This window comes from Rhea pennata, chromosome 2, assembly GCF_028389875.1.
Source record: "Rhea pennata isolate bPtePen1 chromosome 2, bPtePen1.pri, whole genome shotgun sequence".
In the NCBI taxonomy this organism is placed as follows: domain Eukaryota; kingdom Metazoa; phylum Chordata; class Aves; order Rheiformes; family Rheidae; genus Rhea; species Rhea pennata.
Window position 1 is genome coordinate 145,947,795 of NC_084664.1, and position 24,795 is coordinate 145,972,589.

Below are 24,795 nucleotides of genomic sequence, written 5' to 3' on the forward strand. Positions count from 1 at the left end.
TGAAGATCTCCAGAGAAGGAGACTCCACAACCTCTCTGGGCAACCTGTGCCAGTGCTCTATCACTCTCACAGGGAAGAAATTCCCCCTCACGCTCAGGCAGAACTTCCTGTGCTTCAATTTCTGCCCATTGCCTCTTGTCCTGTCACAGGGGACAACTGAAAAGAGTTTGGCCCCGTCCCCTTGACACCCTCCCTTCAGGTACTTCTACACACTGATAAGATCGCCCCTCAGTCTTCTCTTCCCCACGCTAAACAGGCCCCGCTCTCGCAGCCGTTCCTCATAGGGCAGGTGCTCCAGACCTTTGATCATCCTTGTAGTCACGCTGGACTCTCTGCAGTAGCTCCATGTCTCTCTTGTAGTGGGGAGCCCAGAACTGGACACAGTACTCAAGGTGAGGCCTCCCCAGGGCTGAGCAGAGGGGCAGGATCACCTCCCTTGACCTATTGGCAACACTCTTCCCTCTTCCTAATGCACCCCAGGATACCATTGGCCTTCATGGCCACAAGGGCACATTGCTGGCTCATGGTCAACCTGTCACCCCCCAGCACTTCCAGGTCCTTCTCTGCAGAGCTGCTCCCCAGAAGGTCAGCCTCCAGTCTGTACTGGTGCCTAGGGTTATTTCTCCCTAGGTGCAGGACTCTGCACTTGCCCTTGTTGAACCTCAGGAGGTTCCTCTCCACCCAGCTCTCCAGCCTCTCCAGGTCTCTCTGAATGTCAGCACAGCCCTCAGGTGTGTCAGCCACTCCTCCCAGCTTGGTATCATCAGCAAACTTCCTGAGGAGGCACTCTGTCCCCTCATCCAGGTCATTGATGAAGAAGCTGAACAGGATGGGACCCAGGACTGAGTCCTGGGGAACTTCACTAGCCACAGGCCTCCAACTAGACTCCACGCCACTGATGACAAACCTTTGTGCTCTGCTTTTCAGCCAGTTCTCAATCCTCCTCACAGTCCACTCGTCTAACCCACACTTCCTGAGCTTCTCTAGGAGGATGTAATGGGAGACAGTGTCAAAAGCCTTGCTGAAGTCAAGGTACACAACGTCCAAAAAGAATGAAGTTATTAAATTTCTTCCTTAACAGAATGCAAGTTGTTAGGATGGCATCCATCCAGTGTCTGTGGAAAAATCACCTATTAAGTGACAGAAATCACTTCACATATATAAAAGTGGCACTAGCAGTCTTGCAAAGTGTTAGGTGATATGATTGTTTTCTCAATCTTTGGTATCTATAAAAGTATTAATTTAAATAAACCTAGTTCCATAAGAAGCTGTATTTATTTATTACAGCTATACTGTATTGACTGTGACAATGAAATATGTAAGATTTAGAAAGATCTTTTTGGGAAAACAAACTGATCCAAAGGAATTCTCTTCATTAAAGAGGTAAAGGTTAATAACATTTTCAAACAGAAATATTCATCACTGAAAAGATTTTTTCTAGCAGTGAAGTTATGTTTATACTATTCCTGAATTTGGAGTTGCATAATTATGCTTTTACGAAGAGGGTTATTCTTTATTATCAGTCTGTCAGTTTCCTGTTTTTTTTCTCATTAATGCGACAATCACATACAAGTCTGTTGTGCATTTAGGAGCATAGTGTGGGTGGGCCAATCTGGCAGTTTTTCTATTAAATGTGGGTGTTTATATGCATATTTTAAAAAGTTTCATTCTCAGTGTGGCTTATTCTCTATTGAGTACACAGACTGTAATGTTCAAAAACTGAATGTATTCTCTAAGGAAATGCCATTGGCTATCTTCAGAACCCCAGCTGTCCCACTGTGTTGTGCTCGTGGTTTTGCTTTTATATGCGAACTCAGATGATGATCATTTTCATTTCTGTGTCTTTAGATAGAAAGCTATACTGAAAGACATAAACCTTTGCTACACAAATGGTTTTGAAATGGCGCTTAAAATTAAAAACCTTATTGCATAAATTGAATATCTTTTATTGAATGCAGTGTCTAAGTGCATAATGGTGTCCAGGTCTGGGGACACTGCCAGACCTTTCCACCCCTGCCCACTCCCCCAAGGCTTCTCTCACCCTGCCCAGTCCCAGGCCCTCATTTCAGTCCAGCCAGGGGTCCTTAGTCCCTGCCCACAATGCCACAATGCTGCCAGCTCCAGCCCTGACCCTGCCCTGCTCTTATCCCTGATCCACATCCTGGCCTTGACCCATTCTCACCCCCCCAGGTGTGCCTGATGCTGGGGCTAGGGCTGCCCAGGTTGCCCCCTGGTGCCCCACACCTGTGAGGGAGGTGGGGTGGGGGGGGGGACCTTAATAGCTAGGCCTGGCCCTGCCATCCTCAGGAGCCCCTGGTGCTACTGGTGCCCCAGCCCCTAGGGAGCTTTTCCCCAAAAGCTTGTAGAAATGGATGGTGTGGCATGTAGGGTGTCTGTCAGCATTTGAGAAGAGGGAGATGAAAGAATCCAATGTGACACTAATTCCTCCCTAAAAGAAACTTCTTTCTGCATCTCACTCTTCTATGTCTGAAATAGCTGTATAGAAAACAGCAACCAGCAGGGCATGGCTTTCATGCCTCCCCAAGCAACTCCTTGGGTCAACATCTCTCTCATTACTGCAGTGGCTCTAGCAGGTAACTCCTCCTTCCACACACAAACACAAACAAACAGTCTGTAAGAGGAGATACTGCATGTTTGCAGGACCTCTTACTACAGGACCTACCCAGGGTATAGCAGAGGAGCACTTAATTTTGTCTTTTGCCTGGCAGTAGTGCAATGGTAGCTTCCACTCCTAGAATGCTCTAACCATTTGTCAAGTTCTTGTACTGAAGATGTTCCTCTCTTAATGTAAAATTTAACACTTACTGGTGAAAGATGTGAGTGAAAGTATAGTTACAAGGACTGGTTTAAATAGGTTCTAGCAGGCACTGAATCTCTAGTCACCAGGATACTGTGTCATCCTTTTCCATTGGCCTAATGAACCTTGAACTATCCCATGCAAAGGAGAACACTGAGATGAGTTTGAAAGTATTTTGTAGCCTTGCAGCAACTAACCTCAAGGCAGGAAACACAGAAGAAGGAACTGAACCCATTTATTTTCAAAAGTGAAATCATCCGAATCACCAAAGACTTTGAAGGACAAGAGGTAAAATGAGCAATGCTTCCTCCAAAGCAGGACTCCTTGCTTCAGTGTTTCCTGACATATTTCCACGTTCAACTGGCTTTTAAGGATCCTTTCTTTAGTACCTGAATCGTCACAAGAATTATACAATGGCTGTGATTCCATTCAGTGGCAAGCGAAATGTAACAGCATTCAACGCTAAAGCATCTTTCTTCTGTGATGGAGCCATTTGCAATCTGATAAAACTATTTCAGTGCAGCATAAAAATTTTTCTTAAATTTAATGGTAAGTTCATCTTTCTCATTCAACAGAACACTTTCACAGTTCATAGAATTAAAAAACTGGAAAAGTAGAGGAAGAACTTTAATACTTTTTTTTCAGACTAAGAATCTCAAAATATAAATGTGAACTTGGGGTCTACAAGTACCAAACAGAATTGGTAAAAATGCTCAGGAAGATAAGTGAAGAAAGACCAATATATAACATCATAAAATGACATACCCATATTGCTAAAAATTGAGTATTTGACAATTTCATCACTTTATCAAAAATGAAAGTCACTGCTCATGGTGAGCTGAATATCTAAGGAGAGTTCTGCATATTTCTCTACTTTTCTTGATCAGTCCTGTAGTCTGGTGGTCAGGACAAAAGAATCCCTGAATCTCTGGATATGATGAGCTAAAGCCACTGGAGTTAGCTAAGTTAGGCAGAAGATATGTAATTTAAAGTGATGTGGAACTAGAGAGGACTGAGAAAGGTTTTCTCTGTATTAACTGTCAGGAAAAGTGAAAAAGCAGGTTACTTCCACTGGCAGGACAGGCAGTCTTTAAGGAGAGCTACTTAAGAAGTACAATGAACTGAATGATACAGTTTAGAGATGTAAGGGACTTTATATCTGTGCTTTTTTAGAAGTGGGCTAGGAGTCCTGGTGAGAAGGGGGCAAAGTTTCCATTTACTGTATCTACTGAGCTTATTTAACCGTGTAATGCAGTTTGGAACCATTCACAGAGCTCAGAAAATCTCACATTGGGTTACTTAGTATCTTCCTCCTCCCTTCTTCCCCATGTGAACAGTGAATGAATAAACGGTACTGGGAGGCTGGCTGGCTGACACACACAAGTAGCTTTTGAAGAATCTGCTTGAGCAAACTTGAGACATTTGCAAGATCTGATGCCAGTTGAGGCAACATCCTGTCACAAAGAACTTCAGCAAAACTTTTTTTTTGGTAACTTTCAAATTCATAGCACAGATTCCAGCCAACAGCAAATGAGCACGTACACAGCCACAACTGCAGCATACAGATACTATTACATACAGGCCTATACTGATTTATCCCAGTTCCCTGAGGTGATGGCCTGGCTTAAATTCCTGTGGGTGCCGAGCTGCCAGTTTGCCTTATTGTTTTGAACTGTCTGCAATTGCTAGAGCGGATTTCGTTTCAGGAGCACCAAGCTTCATGCCGGAGCCGCCGCCCCCACGGGACGGAGGGGCTCACGCATAGCAGGGCGAGCGCTCGCAGCTAGGGGCAGCCGAGCCGAGCCGAGCCGAGCCGAGCCGAGCCGAGCCGAGCCGAGCCGAGCCGAGCCGGGAAGCACGCGCGAGGCAGCGCCGCCCGCCCGAGCACGGCGGCTGCAGCACCTCTCCCCTCCCCCCGCAGCCGTTAGCCCCAACGGCCGACGCCCGCAGCCCAACGGCCCGCCCTGACGGCCGGCGCCCGTTGGCGGCGCGAGGGGAAGGGGCGTGGCCGGAAGGGGCGGCCCCGTCGCCCAGGTGACAGGAGCCGACATGGCGGCGCGGGAGGCCGCGGTGGCGGCGCGCGCCGAGCTTTGAATGAGGGGCGCCCGGCGCGGGCGGCGGCGGCGGGAGCGGCCGGCCCCGGCCCCGGCCCCGGCCCCGCGGCCCCGGAGGGGCCTCCCCCGCGCGGCAGGTGAGCGCAGGCGGCCGCCTCGGCGGGGCCGGGCGGGGGCCCGGGCTCGGTGCCCGCGGCGGGGCTGCCCCCGCGCGCCGCCCTCGGCAGCACCTCGGCTGCTGCGCGGCCCCGCGCCCGGCCCGGCCCGGCCGTGCTGGGCGCTGCCGGGCGGCACCCGGGCCCGGGGGAGAGCGCCCCCGGCGGCGTGGCTGGGCGGCGAGGCGGGGGCTCCCGAGCTGGGAGGTGCGCGAGGCGGCGGCGAGTAGGTGGGCAGCGCCTGGGGGCTGGGAGGTTTGGCGGCCTCTCGGAGCTGGGGGTGGGGAGGGATGTTCGTGCCTTTTCCTCTGGACTGGGGGCTCTGCCTGGTCTGAAAAATCTGTGTTCGTGCTCATTCAGGAACTGCATAAACGTTCGTGTGGAGCTTGTTTAGTAAACCTTTGAAGACTTAAGAATTTCTAAAAGGTCATGTAAAGCTTGAGTGCTATAATGTGCTTTCTGTTCTGTGTCTCTAATAACGCTTCTTTCAGCCCTTACCAGTACGGGAAAAGGTTGGGAGATCTTGAGCTCTGATCGCTCTGATACGGAAGATACTGGTAAGCAGTATGGTGCACCTGGAACTCCTGGGAAAGGAGGCACGAGCACTTCAATCTGTGTGGAGCAGATCTGCTTACTTTTTGGCTAAAATGAGTGGTGCTTAGATTGAGGGATTTGTGTAACCTATATCGTCAAGCTAGAAGCAATTTGTCAGGAGTGTATTCATTTAGGGTTATAGTTTGCTGTTTAGTTTGCTACTTAAAGTAAAATTTGGTGTTTGGGCCTTGTTTTCTTCTGTGTGTAGGAGTCAGCCTGTTTTCTTCTCCTAGTTATTTTGTATATAATTCAATGAGATTGTTGGAGTTCTAAAAAGTTGGGTTTGTGCTTGTTTTGTGCAATGATGAAGCCCTATTATATGGGCTATTATATGACCGTGAATTCATGATGCAAGTGCCTTGGTTACACATTTGATGAAAAATGATAAGAGCATGCTGCTGTATGCTGCTGGCATTCTGAATACTTCAGAAATACTGGTGTGCCTTATAGGGATTTCTTTAAGCCACCCAGTATAGCATGTCTTGCTGTTTATCTCAACTGTAAGCACTGAAAAGTTGGTACTTGTAAAGACAACAGATGTTGCAGGATAATTCAATGGTAGTAACAATGGGAGTATGCTAATTTGTTGTCTCTGGCTTTTCATGTAGATACAGATAACTTAAGACCGGTATGGCTCCTAAAGACTGAAACAGAACTGGAGTCTCTTGAACTCAAGTTCTGTGGTCTGAGAACTCCAATATTATGAAGTAAGTTACATGAATTAGTCTATTATGTAAAGACTACATGCAAGCGTGAACTAAGTTATAGTGTAGTATGATGGGACTGCATGACTTCAGTTGTTATATTCTGTATGGTGACTTTTCAGAAGGCAGTACGTATATAGGCAGTGGATTATCAAAGAATAATTACTGTGCCTAGCCAGTGGACACAAATATTCTGGTTTAACTAATGGTACCTTGCATTACGGCCCTGACCGTACGTTGCAGAACGTACTCTAATTCAGAGCAGAAAGCTTCAGGAGTTCATGTCGTCAAGATTGGAAATATTTAGTTTATTGGGAAAGAAGAGGTGAGATGAGGTGGCATTACTGTAGTGGTTTTATGGCTCCAGGAGTAGAGAGGTTGTGTGATTTTTTTTTTTTGTTTGTTTGTTTTAAAATGTTTAAACTCTATGTAGTAAACTGAGTGTTGGGGATCTAGGATTAATTTAGGAATGGAGAGGCAAATGCACTTCCCCCTGGATTTTGCTGTCTTCTGCAGCTTTTAGTAGTCTTGAATTCAGGAAGAGGTTTCAAGTGCTCTGGATGACTTAACTCACTTCCATAAAACATATTAGCAATCATGTCTCCCAGCTATCACATTGCTTCCTGGTTAGGATGCTTATGCTGAAAGTTGGAACATTAGTTTTGAAACTATGGTTCCTCTTACTAACATCATCTTAACTACCTACCTATTGTTAAGTAGAGCAGATACTTCCTGTCCTTCCTTTTGTATTCCACTCTTTTCTCTAACCTGGTAGGGCCACGGCTTCAAGATTACCATTGAGTTTTATAAAAATGGACAGCTTGAACAGCAGCATGGCAAAGACATTGACCTGGTAGTTGCTTTCCTCTTCAATGTTGCCAATATTATGTTTATATAGCAAGTGATTTTTAAAAGTAATAATAAATTAACCTGAAAGAGGGAAAAAAATATCCTCATTATGATTCAGAATCACAGGTACTTTTTCTGAAATGCAGCAGCTACTGAATCATTATGGTACCCTCCCCTCTTTTTTAATACAAAATGTCATTGTGCATCTTGTAATATACAAGGGAGTGTTTATGTACCTGAAAATAAATATTTTTCAGCTCTATCTACTGATCTTCATAAGATTGTATCTTGCTATAAACCTACTTTGATCATCTTCACACGGATTAATGATTTTTAGTGCCACAAAGTAACATTATTTTAGAATTCTTTGTCTCTTGAAATATTGTTTAAATGGTATTTATTGTGTGCAAAATTAGATTTTTTTTTTTTTTAAAAAGGAAGTGCTTCTCCAAGCAACGATGTACTTGTTGTACAGTAACAATCAGTGAGAATCTTGTTTGTGGCACCTTACTTAGTCCAGCTAAGTAAGTGAAGTAAGCTGTGTGCACCACAAACACTTACTAGCTAGTGTGGATAAAGTCTGAGTTGCCAGGAGTTCCAAAGCTGCCAATGCTGCAAGCTGCAAGCAGTGTCAGTGTTTCAGTTCAATAAAACTTGGAACTCTTTCTCCCTTTACTATATTTTTTTTCAGGGCTAAGTTGCCTTGTTCTTCTGATTTGTTTATAATATTTTTAACATCTTGCTGTGGTTTAATCCTTTTTTTGCTCAACCTCCATGTAAACAACTGCTGTGACTTTCTGCCAGTTGAAGGCAGTATGAACCACATCATCCTGTTCTGTCCTAAGTCGAAGTCCTGTTAAAGTTGGATATCTGTTACAAAAGTATTGCACTGGCTGCCAATATGAAATTAATTAGGATTTATATCCTGATTTAAAATAAGCTTAATTACAACAGATTTTATTTAATTAAAAATTCCGGTTGATAGCAAGTTTGATTAATATTATGCCTTAGAAGAATTGCATCAGTCTAAATAATGGGAAGCTCTATTCAACTTTACACGTGGGACACTGAGGCATATAGGATGTGGTATGTGTAAGAATGTATCAGGCTGACAGTGGACAGCTGGATTGGATTTTCTTAATTCTAATCCAGTGTTTTACCTTTACCTACATTAAGAAATGTTCTAGGTTTCTTCCTGGAGCACTGCTACTCTGTATTTTGTCTCAGTGTAGGCTGTATCATAGTAGACTTCTGATGCAATTTTAGCTCCTTTCGAGATGGATTATCAGGGAAAGACTTATGGGAAGAAAAGGGGGAAAGAACTTTGTGGCACTTCCATTTAGCTCGGTTTTTGTTCCCATTCATGAGACAAGCTACAGTGCTGTGCATCCTTCTTTTCTAGTTGCTGTTGAAAGATTGACAGCTTGAGAAGAACACTGTTTCGCCTAACAAGTCTAGTGGAATAGCATCAAGTGAATAAGTTTGCACTACACTCAGAAAATAGTAGGTTCCTTTAACATTTGCATCCATGCAACTGTTTCAGAAGATAAAATTATTACTCATTGAGAAAATCCATTAGTTAACTTAGATGAAGTGTTTTTGTTTTGTTTTGTTTTTTTCCCTAATTGGGGAGTGCTGTCCTTACAACAGTGATGCCAGCATTTTATGCACCCTGTTAGATACTGTTGGGAATGTTTCACTTGTCCTAATCTCAATCCAAGGAATTGATTCAAGATTCTTGTTGCATAGTTTCTAGTCTCTTGCTAAAATTAATGCATGTTTACTGCTTCATATCTAAATTAGCAGTATAAAAGCTAGATACACTACTGCAAGTATTTTTTCAAGTGGAGTGATTGCTGATGTTGCTGTGGTTAGCTGATGGTTTCTTGTTTCCAGAATTCTGATTGTCTGTCAGATTGTATTGTGTATACGATTTCTGATGTACAAGACAATGTAATAGGAAAGATTACAAGTACAGTTTAGAGAAGACAAAGGCAAAATGATACTTGCTGTCTTGAAGGGTTTGACTTTGCCACGCTTAAAGTGAAATGAACTCAGATGTATACAGTATGGGATTGTGTCTAACTGAAATATCCATGTGAGACAAGGGAAGTGAAGGTGGGGAGAAGTCCTCTGAGTGTTGTGGGGAAGGGAATGAAGACTATTATTGAACCTTGACAAGCAGGTATATGTTGAAAGTATACTTACTCATGCATGGGAATGACCCAGGAAAAAAACATTAACTTCTAGTTCACTCTTGTCAGCAGTGAACTTCAAGGCAGGCCAGACTTTCCATGTGGACTCTGTGTGTGGATTGTTTGATGTGTGTTTTTTTTTTTTTTTTTTTTTTTTTTTTTTTTGTGGATTGTGGGTTTTTTTTTTCCTTTTTGTTTAACTTTATATTGAGAACTCAATACAGTATGCAACTCAATATCAAAAAAAGTGTGTGTGTGTGTGTATATATATATATATAATATATAAGCTAGAGATGAATTGAAAAAATGGCTTTTATATATAAATGACACGCTTTACTGTTGCTTAGTTTTAGTTTTGCACTTGGGTAATAAGCTTCCCAGTCCTACAGGTTCAGTGTTACTTGCGCCTAGTTTTGAAATGTTTTTTTAAAGTAAAGGTGACTTTCTAAAGCAGTCTTTTCAGTCAGTAGTTCTGTTTTTAATATAGAGTCTCCCCGGGCTCTATAGTTTGGCTGCTAGCTAGGCTGAACTGGGAAAATTGCTTTGCTCTTTCTGGTGTTGAGTACATTTCTCCCCCTGCTCTCAGCAACAGAAGAGTGAATTCTGATAAATAAGGGTGAAATGAGCCTCTAAACAGCTTTCCTTTCTGAAAAGATATACCTTTATTCAGGTTTCCACAGGACATCTATTCTTCGTACTGGAAATCTTGGCTAGATGACTTCTAGCTGTATGTTTTTAAAGTAATAACTTCTTTACCACTTCAGTGTTGCTTTATAATAATCCCTACCTTTAGAACATAAAGGTATATACACATAAATAATATGTAACTATGTAAATAAATAACTATACATAAAAATTATAATTGATATATGTAAGACCTGAAATCGTGAATGTCTTACTGCTCTTAAGTCTACTCTCCTTGAAGTTGTTGCAATGCTGTTGTTCGTGTCTAAAATAGATTAGCTGTACAGAGTCACTGCAGCTGGTTGCCAGCAGTTCTCCTTTAGAAGTGTCTTTAACTGTGACTTTATCTATGATTTTGTGCCATTTTTTTAACATACATTAGGTGTTTTTATTTACATCACTGAAATGTCCTGATAAATAGACAGTGTGACTATCCAGTCTAGGTACCTCTGCTCTTTTCTTGTATGGAATGCTCATTGCTCGTGAGGAAGTAAGGAAATTGGCTTTGACCGCTATATAAAGATGCAGCATACTCAACGTCTAACCTTTTTCTTTTGCAGAAAGGGGTTCTCACCATGGCCATAACACAGTTTCGACTCTTTAAAATCTGTACCTGCCTGGCAGCAGTGCTTTCTTTCATTAAAAGGCTAATATGCAGGTAAACTTGTTTTATGTAATAACCTTATCTTTTTTTAATTACAGGTCATTTATCTTTCCTTCTCACTACATGTGCCCACTTCTCTCTATAGTTCTGGTTTTACTACTAATTACCAAGCAATCAAGACAGATAAAACTAAATCAAATTCATTCTTGAATATGCATATTCCTTTCGAGTTCAAAAGTCTATATACTGCTGTTGTAAATATCAATGTATTTTGTAGCATGTCAACTTTTGTGAGGAGTGTTTTATAAACAGCTATGACAGGGTTTAAGTTTGCCTTTTAAAACTGTCCTGTGACAAAATGAAGAAAAAATGTTCTCCATTTGTTTTAAAGTATTTACCAAGTGATACTTTGTTTTATAGGAGGTTCAGTTAATGGCAGCATCTGTTCTGTCATCAGTCACTAACCTTTAACTATAACTGATTCTTTTCCTGCTTTATCAAAAAATAGTTGTTTAAAACTTAGGTTCTTCTGCCTATTCACGATTTTTTTTCCCCAGAAGTTTGGAGGACAGTGGTTAGAATTCAGCAGAACTGCCTTCCTTTTATTTGTTTATTTTTTTAGCTGAAAGTATCTTATAACTTTACAAGAATACATAAAAATACTTCTTTTTTGAGTTGTGAACTCATGAACATGGTAGTGTAGTTTATAATAGCTTTCAAAAAAGCCCTCAAGAATTATGCCTACATAATACTAGTGTTCAGAACTTCTCAGTACTGTGCTGTCATCCGTAATGTTGTTCACTTCTCGCCAACTATACAAAATGTTTTACATAAACAACAGTCTGGAGAAATGCATTCTGCTTTTGTATATGAAGACTACTACTTTCCTACTGAGGTTAAAGGATCTCCAAAACATGAGACAAAATAACATCTGAATTGTTTCTCTTCTCTTCACCTTTACTCATTCCAAGAATAAGAGGAAGCTTTCAGCTGACTGATTAAATTCAATGCGGATCTATTTAACTTTTAAAATGCTACATTTTAATGCTACATACAGCTATGAAGATGTAAGCCTTAATTTTGTGACTTGAATTCCAAATTAAATTAAGAATACTTGCTGCTTAAGTTCTAAAAGAAGTCAAAACACTGAGTTGATTATAACTTCCAAAACACATGATCCCCTAATCTCTCAAAGTATTAAGATAGCTCTTGGTAATTGTTTAGTATGTGTAGTGACAATATTTTCCTCCTTTATTAAACTTTTGAAACAACTAAATAATTAAAATAGTTGAGGAATTGATTGGGAGTAAAAAAAGTAGGAGAACTGTTCTTTGAGTAACAATCAGTTGAAGGATGAAAATTTAAAATTTCTCACATAAGCAAATCAGTTGATCAAACTGGCTCAGCCCATTAACTACAAATATTTCTCCTGTTTAATGTCAGCTTCAAAGCATAGTTTGATGAATTTTGATTTCTTGTAATGCGTCACTGCATCTGAGTATGTCTGATAATCAGCAAATGTGATTAGTATTCAGAGGACACGAGCTAGTACCTATTCAGATTATATTGTTTAAATTAAAAACTAATTTAAACTAGTATCTGTAAAGATTGTGCTACTGATTAGTAAAGATAAAGAAAACCAAGAGATCTTGAGAAATGTGGCATTCAAAGCAAGAATCAATATATGTCTAATGATAATTGAGGTGCAATTGTTCCTATGAGCCTGTTGGTCCCTCTGTAGGAGAGATGTAGCCTTCCTCAGTGCTGCCCTGTTCTGTGACAGAAGCCGTTTCCTTCCTCTCTTACACTTGTCACTGCTTTGGCTAGATTCACATTTGTTATGAACTACTGATTAGGATCATTATTGTGTCTTCTAGATCAGGTCTCAGATGTAGCTGCAGAATAGCAGTGCCACCTTTCTTTTATGAGGGCTTAAGCAAAGGTCGAGGCAACTTGATTTCTTTAGTTACTAGTCCTTTAAGAACTTTATGTATCAGAATTTTCCCAAATTGTCAAGAACGCGGCATGGTTTCACCCAGGCTTCTAGCTGTTTAGAAACAGAGTCAGGCCAAGAAGTCAAGACTCAAAGTTAAGTATACTATGCCTTTCTCTGTTTGTCATGTTGTGTGTATTAACAGTACTACGGATGCTGTAAAGATGTTTAACAGGTATGAAGTTCTGGGCTTGCAGCAATGCTTAATTTTTTAAATAGTGAATGAAGATTGCATTTGGAGAAGTCTTGGGTTAAGTATGAATTCACAGGAGCTACTTAGCCTGTACGTAGACCAATTTTTTTCTCAGGATTACAAAACAAATGTAAACTGTTCTAAATTAGATGTTATAAATAAAAATCAGTTATAGTTATATTTAAGACTGGACATTTTCAATGGATGATCAGTCTGTGTTGGCACCCTTTCCAATTATATTCATACTACTATAAAGATTTTCAGAAATAAATTTATAAAGTTATATTGAAAATTTTTCCTTTGATAATCCGTAACCTGAGTTCTTTTTCATTTGAAAGGGATAATTTCTCAATTGACTGGAGTTAATTACATAAAACCTGAAAATTTTGACATAAACACCCGATCTCTCATAAGGAAGACATCTGTTGAATTTCAAGTAGGAAGAATGATAACTAATTACTCACCAGTGTGCAACAGAGGTTGCATTACAAATGATTGAATTGTTCTGAGCTGATGGTAGAATGCTTTAGAATAGTAAAAAATGAACGCACACTCCAAACTGTAGTTTCCTTGATGTATTCTCCTAAGTAGTAATAAACAGATCTTATTTTTCCAAATGAACAGGGTTAGTTATTTGCCTGTCTTGCTGTGCTTCTTGGGGAAAACATGGGAGTGTCAGTATGAATTTCATTCCCTTGTGTTACAGGGTTTAAAATACAGTAAATGTCAACTAAATATATTTTAATTACTATTGTAATCTTTGAACATTAAATATCGAAGTAGCCTATTTATAATGTACAAATGTTTGTGTTAAAATTATTTGATAAAATTTCTGAAACATCTTCACTGAAACAGTATTCTGTAAATAACTAGAAGCATGTATTGAACAGAAGCTGCAGACTTGTATAGTTTTATGCTACTTCTGCTTAGAGTTCTAAGGAGAAAGTACTTTAGAGGAATTTCAAATCAAGAAGATCAGAACATGACTTGTAAAACACAGCTTAACATCTAAGACCAGTAGAAATATTTCACAGAGAGCTTCCAGTGGAAATGGTCATCTTTGAACAAATGTAGATCTGTAGTGTTTGCTTCTTAAGCATTGACAGTCTAAAAATTGAACCTGACTATAAATAAATAACAGAATTAATTTAACTAGTCTCTATTCAAACTTTCATGTAAATAAAGGCTCTGTAAGAAAAAGGAAAAGTAAATCACACTTTGAAATTCTTACGAACCTTCCTTTGTTTAGCAAGACTCTTATTGGTAGTAGTTAATACTGAGGTTGTTTAAGCACTTAATGATTTAGTCATGACTACTTTCAGTAGTTCTTTTCTCAGAGTTCCTTTCTTTTTTAACTTAGTGCTCATGTTTTCAGAGCTTGGAGGAATCCTACATTTTTCTTTCAGGTCTGGAAGAGGGCGAAAGTTAAGTGGAGACCAAATAACCTTGCCAACCACAGTGGATTATTCATCTGTTCCCAAACAGGTAATTGTTAAAGTTGAAGGTGACATGATAGATGATTACACCAATCATGTTGTCTTATTATATATTACTGAGACAAGGCTTTACTTGCAGATACTATTAGCTTGTATTGTTCACTTCTGTTTAGCCAGAAGTAGAAGACTGGTCTTCATGGGATGAAGATGCACCCACCAGTGTGAAGATTGAAGGTGGGAATGGTAATGTGGCTCCTCAGCAAAATGCTTTGGAACAAACAGAACCTGATTATTTCAAAGACATGACACCAACTATAAGAAAAACTCAAAAAGTAGGTATTGAGCTTTCAACTATACTGAGTGTTTTCTTTGCTTTAAAATAGGTTGTAAGTAAATCATAAAATAGATGCTTTGGGCAAAATTGAACTGTCCTCCTGAAGTGAGATTAGATATTGATGTCCAGTTACAAATCATGACTCTGGAGGGCTTTCAATATGTGGTGCTAGTTCATGTTTATGTCTTTGGTCTTAATGTTCCTGGAAACTTATGAGGTACTTCATAGTCTGAATGTTCTGGAAATATAGGGAAGAACTTCATGTCAACTTCAATTCTGAAAATAGTACTACTGAAAGAAGATACTTTTGCACATACCTTTCCATTGTTTGAAGAGAGCCATTCCAGGTCCTGCTTTTGTACTGCTGTTAAAGAAAACAGAATTTTGCTTGTTTCACCAAGCCATACTGGGAGGGTGGTGTTAGGAAGCTGATGTTTCAAAATAGCTTGCTCTTCAAGAAAAGGCACAAGCACATCTCTGCAATAGTGTTAACACTATAAACAAATGTTAATTAAACATATGTTAGTTTGTACGGCTTTGTATGTTTTTGTATGGCTTTGAATCATCTGGAAAGCCGTTTTCACCATAAAGGCAGTCAAGCATTGGAACAGGTTGCCTGGAAAAGTCATGAAGTCTCTGTCTTTGGAGATTTTCAAGACACAACTGGATAAAGTTTAGAGTAATCTGGTGTAACTTCAAAGCTGTCCCTGCTTTGATTGAGTGCTTGAACTAGAGATCCTGTGATCCTATGAACTGGAGATGATGCTGGCATCATTTTTCTGCAGATTCACAATCTACAGGATTCTGTGAATTGAACTCTTAAGATGTTGATCTTGCAAAATCTGGGGGGAGTCTAGAGGAGTGGGGAAGAGGTAGACTTCTCTTTTGTATCATACAGCATTTTTCACCAAACGGATTGAGCCTCAGATTCGGAACAGAACTCAAAAAGGGTCCATGCTGCTTAAATTCTATGTATTTTGTTTAGTTTAAACACATCTCTAGGATTGACTGCAGACATGTTAAAAATCCTACCTTCCAACTCTGCCCTATTACAATCTTTAAATTTGAAATTATAGTTTTACAGTGGATGGATTCAATGTGAGCTTTACAGTCTGAGGTGAAATCTCCTTCTATTATTGCTCATATCTATAATATCTGTGTGTCTGTATAGTCAGTGAAATTGGAGATCTATTTCTGGAAGCAGCACAGACTTAAAGGAGTCTAAACAAAACTAAACAAATGAGTAAGCTCGTATTTTGAGCTTAAGACAAAAAATGGATTTGTGATCTTAGCAGCTATATTAAACTTACTAATTAGCCTTTCAGGAGAAGCAGTAGTGCGTGTTTTCCAGCTAAACCAGTACAGAACCAATTGATTCTATAGTTACGTTCTGTCTACTGAAACTCAGATTGTCTGCACAGAAACATTGTTATGTACCTGAGAGAGCTCATGTTCCAAAGCAGTATAGCTGGTTGGACAGCACTATCTTCAAGAGTAGTATCTTACCTTAAATATCATCGAGACTGGATTTCTCCAGGGGATTGTCATTCGTAAATCATACCAATACTGGGAGATGTGACTATTGGATCTTTAATTCTTTCTGCACTTTCTCTGTCTTGATGCAGTCATAGGTCTCCATGTCACTTGAGATAAAGCTGGCTTGGGGGGGATGAAGGCAAAGAGTGGTCTTAGGCATTTGGCTTCTTCTACTTATGAGTTGATTTAGCTGTATAGGTTCTGGGACCTGAGCAGATTTGAGACACAGTACAGAGTTGTGTAGCTGCACCTTCATAGGTGCAGAGTATATGATCACCAAAAAATCTGTGCAGTGCTCTAACTCGGTTCTTTTCATTCTCTTTTTTTAATATTTTCAGATAGTTATTAAAAAACGAGAGCCTTTAAATTTTGGGGTCCCAGAAGGAAACACAGGATTCTCTAGCAGATTAGCAGCTACACAAGATATTCCTTTTATTCACCAGTCTGTAAGTATGCTCTGAATACTGATCTTTCATTTGACAGGTAAATTACAGTTCCTTAGGAGAAAGGAGGTTTGCTGTATGGAGAGTGGGAGAATAGCTGTACAATATTGTAAATGCTTTTAAAATTGAGCATTTGATTCAAAGCAAAAAGGTATCTAATTAATTTATTCTACTGAGAAATTTATCAGATTAGAGGATTAAAAAGGTAGGAAGCCTCCTAAACACATGCATACTTGCAGATCTCCTAAAACAGTGGACTGCAAACTTTCAGGGCTTTGCGTAGTAAGTTCTCTTATGAATAGAAAGTTTTTTCTTGTAGTAAGGCCTTTGTTTTATCTTTCTATTTTCATTGTATGTTTTTTCCTAAAATATATGTCCAAGATTTTAAACTTTTTTTCCCTCTGAACTAGGTGCCACAAAACATTTTTTAACATTTTGCCACGTTAACATGGTGTACAAAAGGATCTAGGTGTGAAGCAGTGCAGAATAGTCATATCACAGCCTTAGAATAAGAATTAGAATTATTTTCATATGAAATATGAAAATAATTTTGAAAAGGACAAACACATAACAGCACTCAAATAGTATTGAAAGGACAAACCAGTGGATGTATATGTTGGCTCGTCCATGGAACTTCAAGAAATCTCTTAAATTATTTGTTCAGCTTATCTACTCAGCTTATCATCACCTTCCTAAAAATGCATTTCAATACTTCCATCCATCCTTCTCCAGCTGTGAATAATCCAAAAACAATAACCAACAATAAGCTGAAAAAGTCATTATTGGAACAGGGGAAAACACAAAGATAAGCTCACACGTACTATCGTATGTCAAAGGTTTCTGGAAATATTAAGCCTCAAGGCTAAAATAAAAAAAATGTTTTTTATCTGAGATTTCCTGCATATGCTCATAGAGCCTTTTTTTCTTGTTTCAGCCTGAACTGGGAGATCTGGATACCTGGCAAGAAAATACTAATGCTTGGGAGGAAGAGGAAGATGCTGCCTGGCAGGCAGAAGAAGTTCTTAGGTAAATGAAAATAGGTTAACACAGTATAACTTTTTTTTTTCTAGTGTTAAGATATAATCATCTTAACTTTATAGTGTGTTAGACTTTCATATTTCCACATAAACTTTTACATGCAGGAGAATCAGATGTTTGTAGTGAGGCTTTTTTGAGTGCTAAAAAAGGTAATTCTTAAGACAAACAATTTTCATATACCTTGTCTCACTAATTACTGTTTGCAGAATACATTTTATATGTACTCCAGTTAATTTAGTGTCTCAAATAATGAAGAAAATTTGAGAATCGCTAAAACTGAGGATGATAAATTTAAGAAACTTACTAAATACAAATAGCATGTTTCAGCTTGATTAAGTAAAATACCACTGGATGACCTCACAGAACATAACTACATGCTCTCAACTAAAACAGTTGAGGCTAGAAGAAGTGATAAGTAAGTGTATTTTTGGAATCCCCATAGGTGCCATGCTTTTCTAGCTAACTTAGCTCATCTATAATGCTTGTATGCAAAATCAGTGATTTGTACAAAATTAGTGTGAATAGCTCATCTGTTCTTGTCACTTGGAAGTTGTTTCACTTCAAAATTTTATCAAATGTTAATTGCTTGCTACATGATCAGATAACCTACATCAGATGGCTCCAGCATCCTTAACTGCTCTCTCTTTACCCCCAAAATCATAAATTTGTGGTCTTAGTGTGACAACTGTGAAGTTAGAACATGATATGTTTTTAAAAAGTTATTATAGAACTGCCATTTTTTAAAGAAAAAGTATTTTGCAGAAAGAAAATTCTGAACTGTTTATTGTAATGTTATTGAGAAATTTACTTTTTCAACAAGTAGAGTAAGAACAGGAAGCATGTTTCTGATGAATTAATGATGAACTCAATTCTGATGCTATCAAACTTACTTGGCAGCAAGTTATGAAAATGGGACTGTAATGCAAATATTTTAGCAAACTTAATCAGATACTGACTAGAACACACATCTGAAAGTATCTTTTTTTCTCCCAGTGCTGAAACTGTTTCAGGTTCTGTCTTGCACAAATGTATCACAGAAGTATAAACTATGTGATATGTTTGAATGACATGCCGTAAGGGTGATTTTGTTCCAAGGAAAGTGTTTTTTCCTGTAAAAATATCAGCAGGCTCAGTAAGATTTTTAAAGTGCAATGTGCTAAGCTTAGTATGTGTCTTTCATTTTTCTTTGTCTGGTGCATTGATGGCAACCTCTCTTTTTTGAACTGAAAAATTAAACTACAACTACTTTTGCCTACTATGGATTCTACACTATTTTACTGAAACTGTGCAGTTTCAGTATATTACGTTAAAAGTGCTTAATTGTTTTAAGACTGTAAAAACAATTACTCAAGCTTTCCCAGGCATGGACTTGTCATATAAAAATTAGCTACTAAAAGCTGGTATGTGGATGTGCCAATATATATTGGAATATAAAATTTATCCTTATTGTGGACTTTTATGGGGTGTTAAAAAGTGTATTGTTTCTCAAGCGTTAGGCTCATGCTCTAGAACGCTGAGGGATACGCAGGTTTAGACTTCTGGAGATCCCTTATGTAGGAATAGCAATGGTGTTTCATCCAGACTTTGTTTTTGGAAATGTCAATTTATTTGGTTAAAGCTCTTCTAAATATTTCAATCCAGCATATTTTTACTATTATGTCTTCAGCTGAAGAGGTTAATTCTCAGAGTTACTGAGGAGGGCAATTTTCTACCTGTTTTAGTAGGGATGTGTGAATATATGTATTTACACATGGGTATGTATTTGTATATGCATAAGCAAGTATTTCAAGTAAACAGAGCAAGAGCATGATCAGAGCCGCAGTTATCTGTATGACATACCTCTTGGCCAGCTATGAATGGCTGCCTCAGTACAACTGATCACTGTGAGTTGTATCCCAGCTGTGAAGTAAGAGCTTTGTTTAATATGTGAAACATTACTCAGATTACTGTATTCTTCTGTAACTGAGGAAAATGCAGGCTGATTTTTAGCAAGAGCAATAGGAAGCATCTTCTGGGTTTAGGATCTCTCTTGGAGTAGAGACCTGTAGTGTATTTGTCTTTTGACACTTATCATTCAAGAGTTCACATTACTTGACAAGCCTGGGTCTGTCTTCAGCAGACTGTATTCAGTAGGAGATCTCAAGTCTGTTCTTAATGCTAAAAGACAAACATCTTGGCCTATGAAATGCTCTGAAGCTCTTAGACTGATGATTGTTGTCCAAAGTCTGCCTAACCCTTCAGAGAATGATAATATTAAGCTTACTTCAGCAGTGCATGTCAAGAATGGAATGAGTGTGTTTAAGTAAAATAAATCTCCATTAGCTAGGTATGTCTAGGTATCTATTGGTGCCCAGTTAATATTCAGAAGTGTCTTGGATTAATTCTTTGTGTAGTAATGGAGTAGTGATCATTGCAATTGTACTAAAATGGGCTGTGGCTTCTTAAATAGCAGAAAGGTTGTATCCTAAGGCCATCTCTCTGGCAATCTAATACATATATAGTAGTTGAAAAAAGCATGTGTAGCAGGCCAAATGCTTCCCGGAAATCAGAGTATGCAGGTAAACACTATGAAGGACAGGACATAGGAGTAGGCTACTATTGTCCAAGACATCTGTGTAGCCTGCATGGACTTTAGGCACTTTACTGAGAAATGAAAACTTCCTGAGCATGAAAGATGCTAATTTTACGTTGAAAAAAGTAGGAAGTTGGGAATGGAAATTGGTGTCTTGGATAATGATCAGCTAAGTAAAATAGTAATAAAAAGGTAATTATTTCTGGTAACCTCTTTATAAGCATTTTTTTTCTGTTACTGTGTATTGCACTAAATGAACAAGGACTTCAGTTACATCCAAATGCGAAGAGACCTCCACCACATCTCAGATAGATTGGACTGAAGTCCAATAATATTACTCAGCCAGCAGAGGGCATAGAAACCACTTAGAGGAATCTCCTCAGTGCAGAGGAATGCCCTGTGGTCTGTAGCTTATGGAAAAAATAATGATCTATAACCTCTCTCACATAACAAAAACAAATGAAGAGTGGCATTGTTTACACCTTTTGTGAGGGAGTTTTTGTTTGTTTTATTGTTTAATGAAACTCTACTCTCTCTACATGCCTGATTGCATATGTTGCCTCTTCATCTCTTCTACTGCATCAGTTTGGATGTGGATGGGATATAAGAAAATCTACTGCTGTAAAGTGGCAAATATGTTACTCTGCAGGCTGGACTGACAGCCATGTCAACTGTCTGTCTTGTAGATGGCTGGCCTTCTGGTAAATGCCAGGTCATGGTCTTTGGGCTTCTGTTGACTTCAATGGGAATGGGAATTAGGTGCTTGTGTGTCTGTAGATTTAGATTTTGATGCAAATGACCCTTAATAAGAGCAGAGCAATTTAACAGAGCATAGGAAAACTTGCAGCCATTACTTACAGCCTAATGAACTAATGGAAGACACAAAGCTATTAAAAAGTGGAATCTCTTCTCTCTCCACTACTTTCCTAATATGTAGTCTTTATACCTCTAATATTTCTAAGTTTCATATGCCCAGTTTGGACATGATTGGGAATCTACAAAGAAGTTTGCCGTAGATGATGATGATTTTTAATTCTGTGTATATTACACATTTGAGTAGAACTACACTGCTAATTTAGATTAATATGTTAAAATACTTTGCCTAGTCCATTAGATTATTTATTTTAATGACGTATTTTTATTCTTACTGAGTCTGTGATAAATATCACTTTTTCAAATTAATTAACCTTCACTTCTATTTTTAAGCCATTTTGCAAGCAACCTGGCAAATTTTTTGTATATCTAATGATCTGAATCCAGATCAGGTTTGACCTCTTTGCACTGTTTTATTATTGCTTATGAAATACAGGAGAGAGCTACAATCTATAGCAACTTGATCCAGTTGCTGCCCCTGTGCTGCACAATAATGAGTTCTAGCTGGAGGGGTGGAAGTAAAGTGAGCAGAGTCTGGTTCTCTAGTCAGCTGTGTTTTTATTACAATTGAAAGCTGTTTCTATAGACAGATCCTTTGAGTTGGCAGATAGTAATGTGTGCAGTTTGATAGCAGTGGTAAGAAATACTGCTTAAAGTATATACAGCTGAAGACTTCTTTCTTTAGCTTTTATTTCCTAAAGGGTATTGTTTATATTTGTCCTGATCAATAGAGTACATCACAGATCCTGGACAAGTAAAAGGGAATACTTTGAGGAAACGAGGAAAGTGTTTGCAGCACTTGCATTACAAAAAAGATAGTTATTTATACCTCTGTTTGAGGCAAAGGGAAGACAAAACTCGATGTTCTAGGCAGGTTGAATTATGTTGGTCTAAGCTTGAGGAGATAGGTGTAGTTTTGTGACTCTTACAGCTAGATGGATTTTTCTAAAAAGCTCTAAGCCTGGTAATTCTCCAGTGCTCACAGTGGTTCACTTATTTATTCTGAATTTTTATAGAGTGGAATGGCTTTTAGATGATAAAGTATTTGAAAAGATTTTACTGCCTTAGATGCGAACAAAGGACAGATACTCTATCACAATAAGAAGAATAACTATTCTGAGTCTGACTGCAGTAGACTTTGAGGCTCTGTTATAGCTATAATAGCCTATTTAATGATAGAAACTTAAGACATAACTATACTGAAAACTAGACTCCTGTTCTTAGCAATTCAATTTTTTCCTCTGATTGCAGACAGCAGAAGATAGCAGAAAGGGAAAAGAGAGCAGCAGAACAACAACGAAAGAAAATGGAGAAAGAGGCACAAAGGCTAATGAAAAAAGAACAAAACAAAATTGGTGTTAAACTTTCCTAACAGAAACCAGGCATCAATGGCAGTGCCAGTGAAAAAAGAGAATTCCAGCTCTACAACATATGCATTATTGGTATTGATTTAAGTATTTCTAGGACTTCAATGCACTGCTTGGTTTTAATGCATTCTTCAGGTCATCTTGGAAGCCAGAATTCTCCTAAAATACCTTGAACTACTAGTGGACCTGATCTTTAATGGGGCGAGGGGGGAACCACACAAAATCATGCCTTGATGGAATGATGTTTCCTGCAATAGCTCTATTCCGGCACCCTTCTCTGCAAGAACATTGATTGAACGGGGATGTTGATTGAGAGACACTCTAAATGAACAGCTCAAGCTTAGGAAAAGGAGTGTAAATATTCAGTGGGGGGAATCTACTGTATTGTCTGTGCTTACCTGAAATATGTAATTAAACAGTTTTAAAGAACCGTTTGCTTCATGCCTGATATAAGAATGTCTGGTTATTGCCTTTCTTATGGAAGTATTATAAATACTTCAGTGTTCCATGGGCAATTGTATTGACCTGTGCAGAAGAAAATGACTTGTGGATGACCTACAACTCTACTATCAGTAGATTTAAGCATACTGCGGTAGAGGACACTAGCGGAATTGCTTGTCACTTTGCAACTTGCAACTTCGGGTCTTACCATGCTTGTCTACAATGTGTTGTAACAGCTATAACCAATGGCATCACTATACAAGAGTGGTGCAGTCTATTTACTTCTTGTGAAGGATGAAATGATCAGCATAGGGGAGTGAGCTAATACTCCAGATCTTAATCACTGATTGTATGCATAAATATGTTTGTACTTCCAGTACAATTTCCTTTACGTGCTAGGATGATGAAAATAAAGTCCCTATGCTTTGTTCTTATTAAGTAGTGAGATTAGGCAGTATAATTGAGATCATTTCTGCCCTCTCTGTTAATGAAGCTATAGAAGATCTCTGTTGAATTAACAATATTCCTCAGATTCTATTTTCCTAGTGGGTAGATGTTTTAAGTGTTTACACTTACGACGTGCATTTACACTGAAATTCTTCTGGGAAGAGTGTGCAGGGTAACTATGCAGTAGAAAACAACAGTCCCATGATCTAGTGAAGGAGGAAAAGTTGACGCCCACCAGGGGAAAAGGTGTGCTGGGAGGGGGGAGCCTTTGTAGCCCTCATGTCCAGCCCAGGGCTTCAGTGAACACCTTCTGCATCTACTATTGCACAGACATGATTTTTCTGTCAGTTTGTGATTTGGTTATATAGGGGGGTTTATTGTGTAAAAGACAGCAAATTCTGTCCCTGAAACTTGTTTCCTGGACATACAGCGAACAGTAAAGTTGTAAAAAGAATGGAAGGACTAAACGTACTCCCTTGTACACTTGCCAGCTGCTCTTAGAGTAGCTTGGTGGTCATTTGACCAAATCATGTGTCCCTAGAAAAAGTGCATTTCTTCTCTTAGCCATCAAGTATGTCAAAAAGTATTAGCTGCCTTTTGTTGTTGTGTGTCAGCCCTTTTATGTCGATTTCCCCACTCCTGCTGCGTACTGGCACTGATTTGCTGTTCTTTCCTGCCATATATTTCTCATCCTGGCATAAAGATTAAATAATTCTACTGTTCTTGCAGGTAGTATCTTGCATGTTAAAAAGCTAGGTGTTTCCTCTTCTTTCCTCCACTAGTTGTCCCTTCTAGCTGCTTTTTATTCTGAGCAGATGTCAATGGTTTTTGCTAAACCATTATATAGCTGCCCCTACGATAAGCTTTTTCCTCACTTTGAGTTCCTTGAGGGATCTTGTACAACATTTGGATACACTTGTTTCCATTCTCTTCTGTTGCCCCAGCCTCTTCCTTTCTCTTCCCTGCACATAGCCTGTTTGCCATTTCTTTTTTTTTCTTTTTTGGACTCTGGTCTTGATTGCTTTCAGTGTTATTTTTGACCACGTAGGCTGACTTGCTGTGATGACTGAAAAATCATTCTTTCCTTGTCTGTGCCACTGATGTGTGCTTAGTGTATCTGTCTGAAGGGTTTTGAAGTAAAATACTTGTTTGTTCTACTCAGGTAGTACATACATAAAAAAAACATGGCCTTCATTTTAGTATGTTTCTAGAGCTTGGGATCTGGGAGATGTAATAATCAAGTTATTTTGGGGAAAGGGGAGGGGAAGCTAAGAAGAGTTTTGTGACAGTGTGGACATAGGTAAGAATACAGGTGAATGTTTTGTGAGCCCTATGCTTTAAAGTTTTCTGTAGCTTACGGACAGAGCTCTCAGCTGTATGCTAAAGACTCTTTTCTGTTCCTGGATTGGAAAGGAAAAGTATAATGGGATTGTCAGCAGGGATTATCCTTCAGCCAGGGAAGGAG

The 24,795-nt window shown here is 39.0% G+C and overlaps 1 protein-coding gene across 2 annotated transcripts; it reads left to right on the forward strand.

Annotated features, from left to right (window-relative positions):
- The first annotated feature begins 4,839 nt into the window (after positions 1-4,839).
- Positions 4,840-22,872, forward strand: EBAG9 (estrogen receptor binding site associated antigen 9). Of its 2 annotated transcripts, none has more exons than XM_062568384.1 (7): positions 4,840-5,009; positions 10,614-10,711; positions 14,250-14,328; positions 14,453-14,611; positions 16,488-16,595; positions 17,527-17,618; positions 22,327-22,872. In XM_062568384.1, the coding sequence occupies exons 2-7, from the start codon at positions 10,629-10,631 to the stop codon at positions 22,445-22,447; spliced, it is 642 nt and encodes a 213-aa protein (XP_062424368.1). In that variant the 5' UTR covers positions 4,840-5,009; positions 10,614-10,628; the 3' UTR covers positions 22,448-22,872. The 2 variants fall into 2 exon arrangements, with proteins under 2 accessions (XP_062424368.1, XP_062424369.1); XM_062568385.1 differs by lacking the exon at positions 4,840-5,009 and adding an exon at positions 6,234-6,328.
- Positions 22,873-24,795: the final 1,923 nt, after the last annotated feature.

Excerpts from the sequence above, each read along its gene's own strand:
- EBAG9 (XM_062568384.1), top strand. The coding sequence starts at position 10,629 with ATGGCCATAACACAGTTTCGACTCTTTAAAATCTGTACCTGCCTGGCA. Across the intron at positions 14,329-14,452 it reads ATTCATCTGTTCCCAAACAG|CCAGAAGTAGAAGACTGGTC; the intron begins GTAATTGTTAAA and ends ACTTCTGTTTAG. Across the intron at positions 14,612-16,487 it reads CTATAAGAAAAACTCAAAAA|ATAGTTATTAAAAAACGAGA; the intron begins GTAGGTATTGAG and ends TAATATTTTCAG.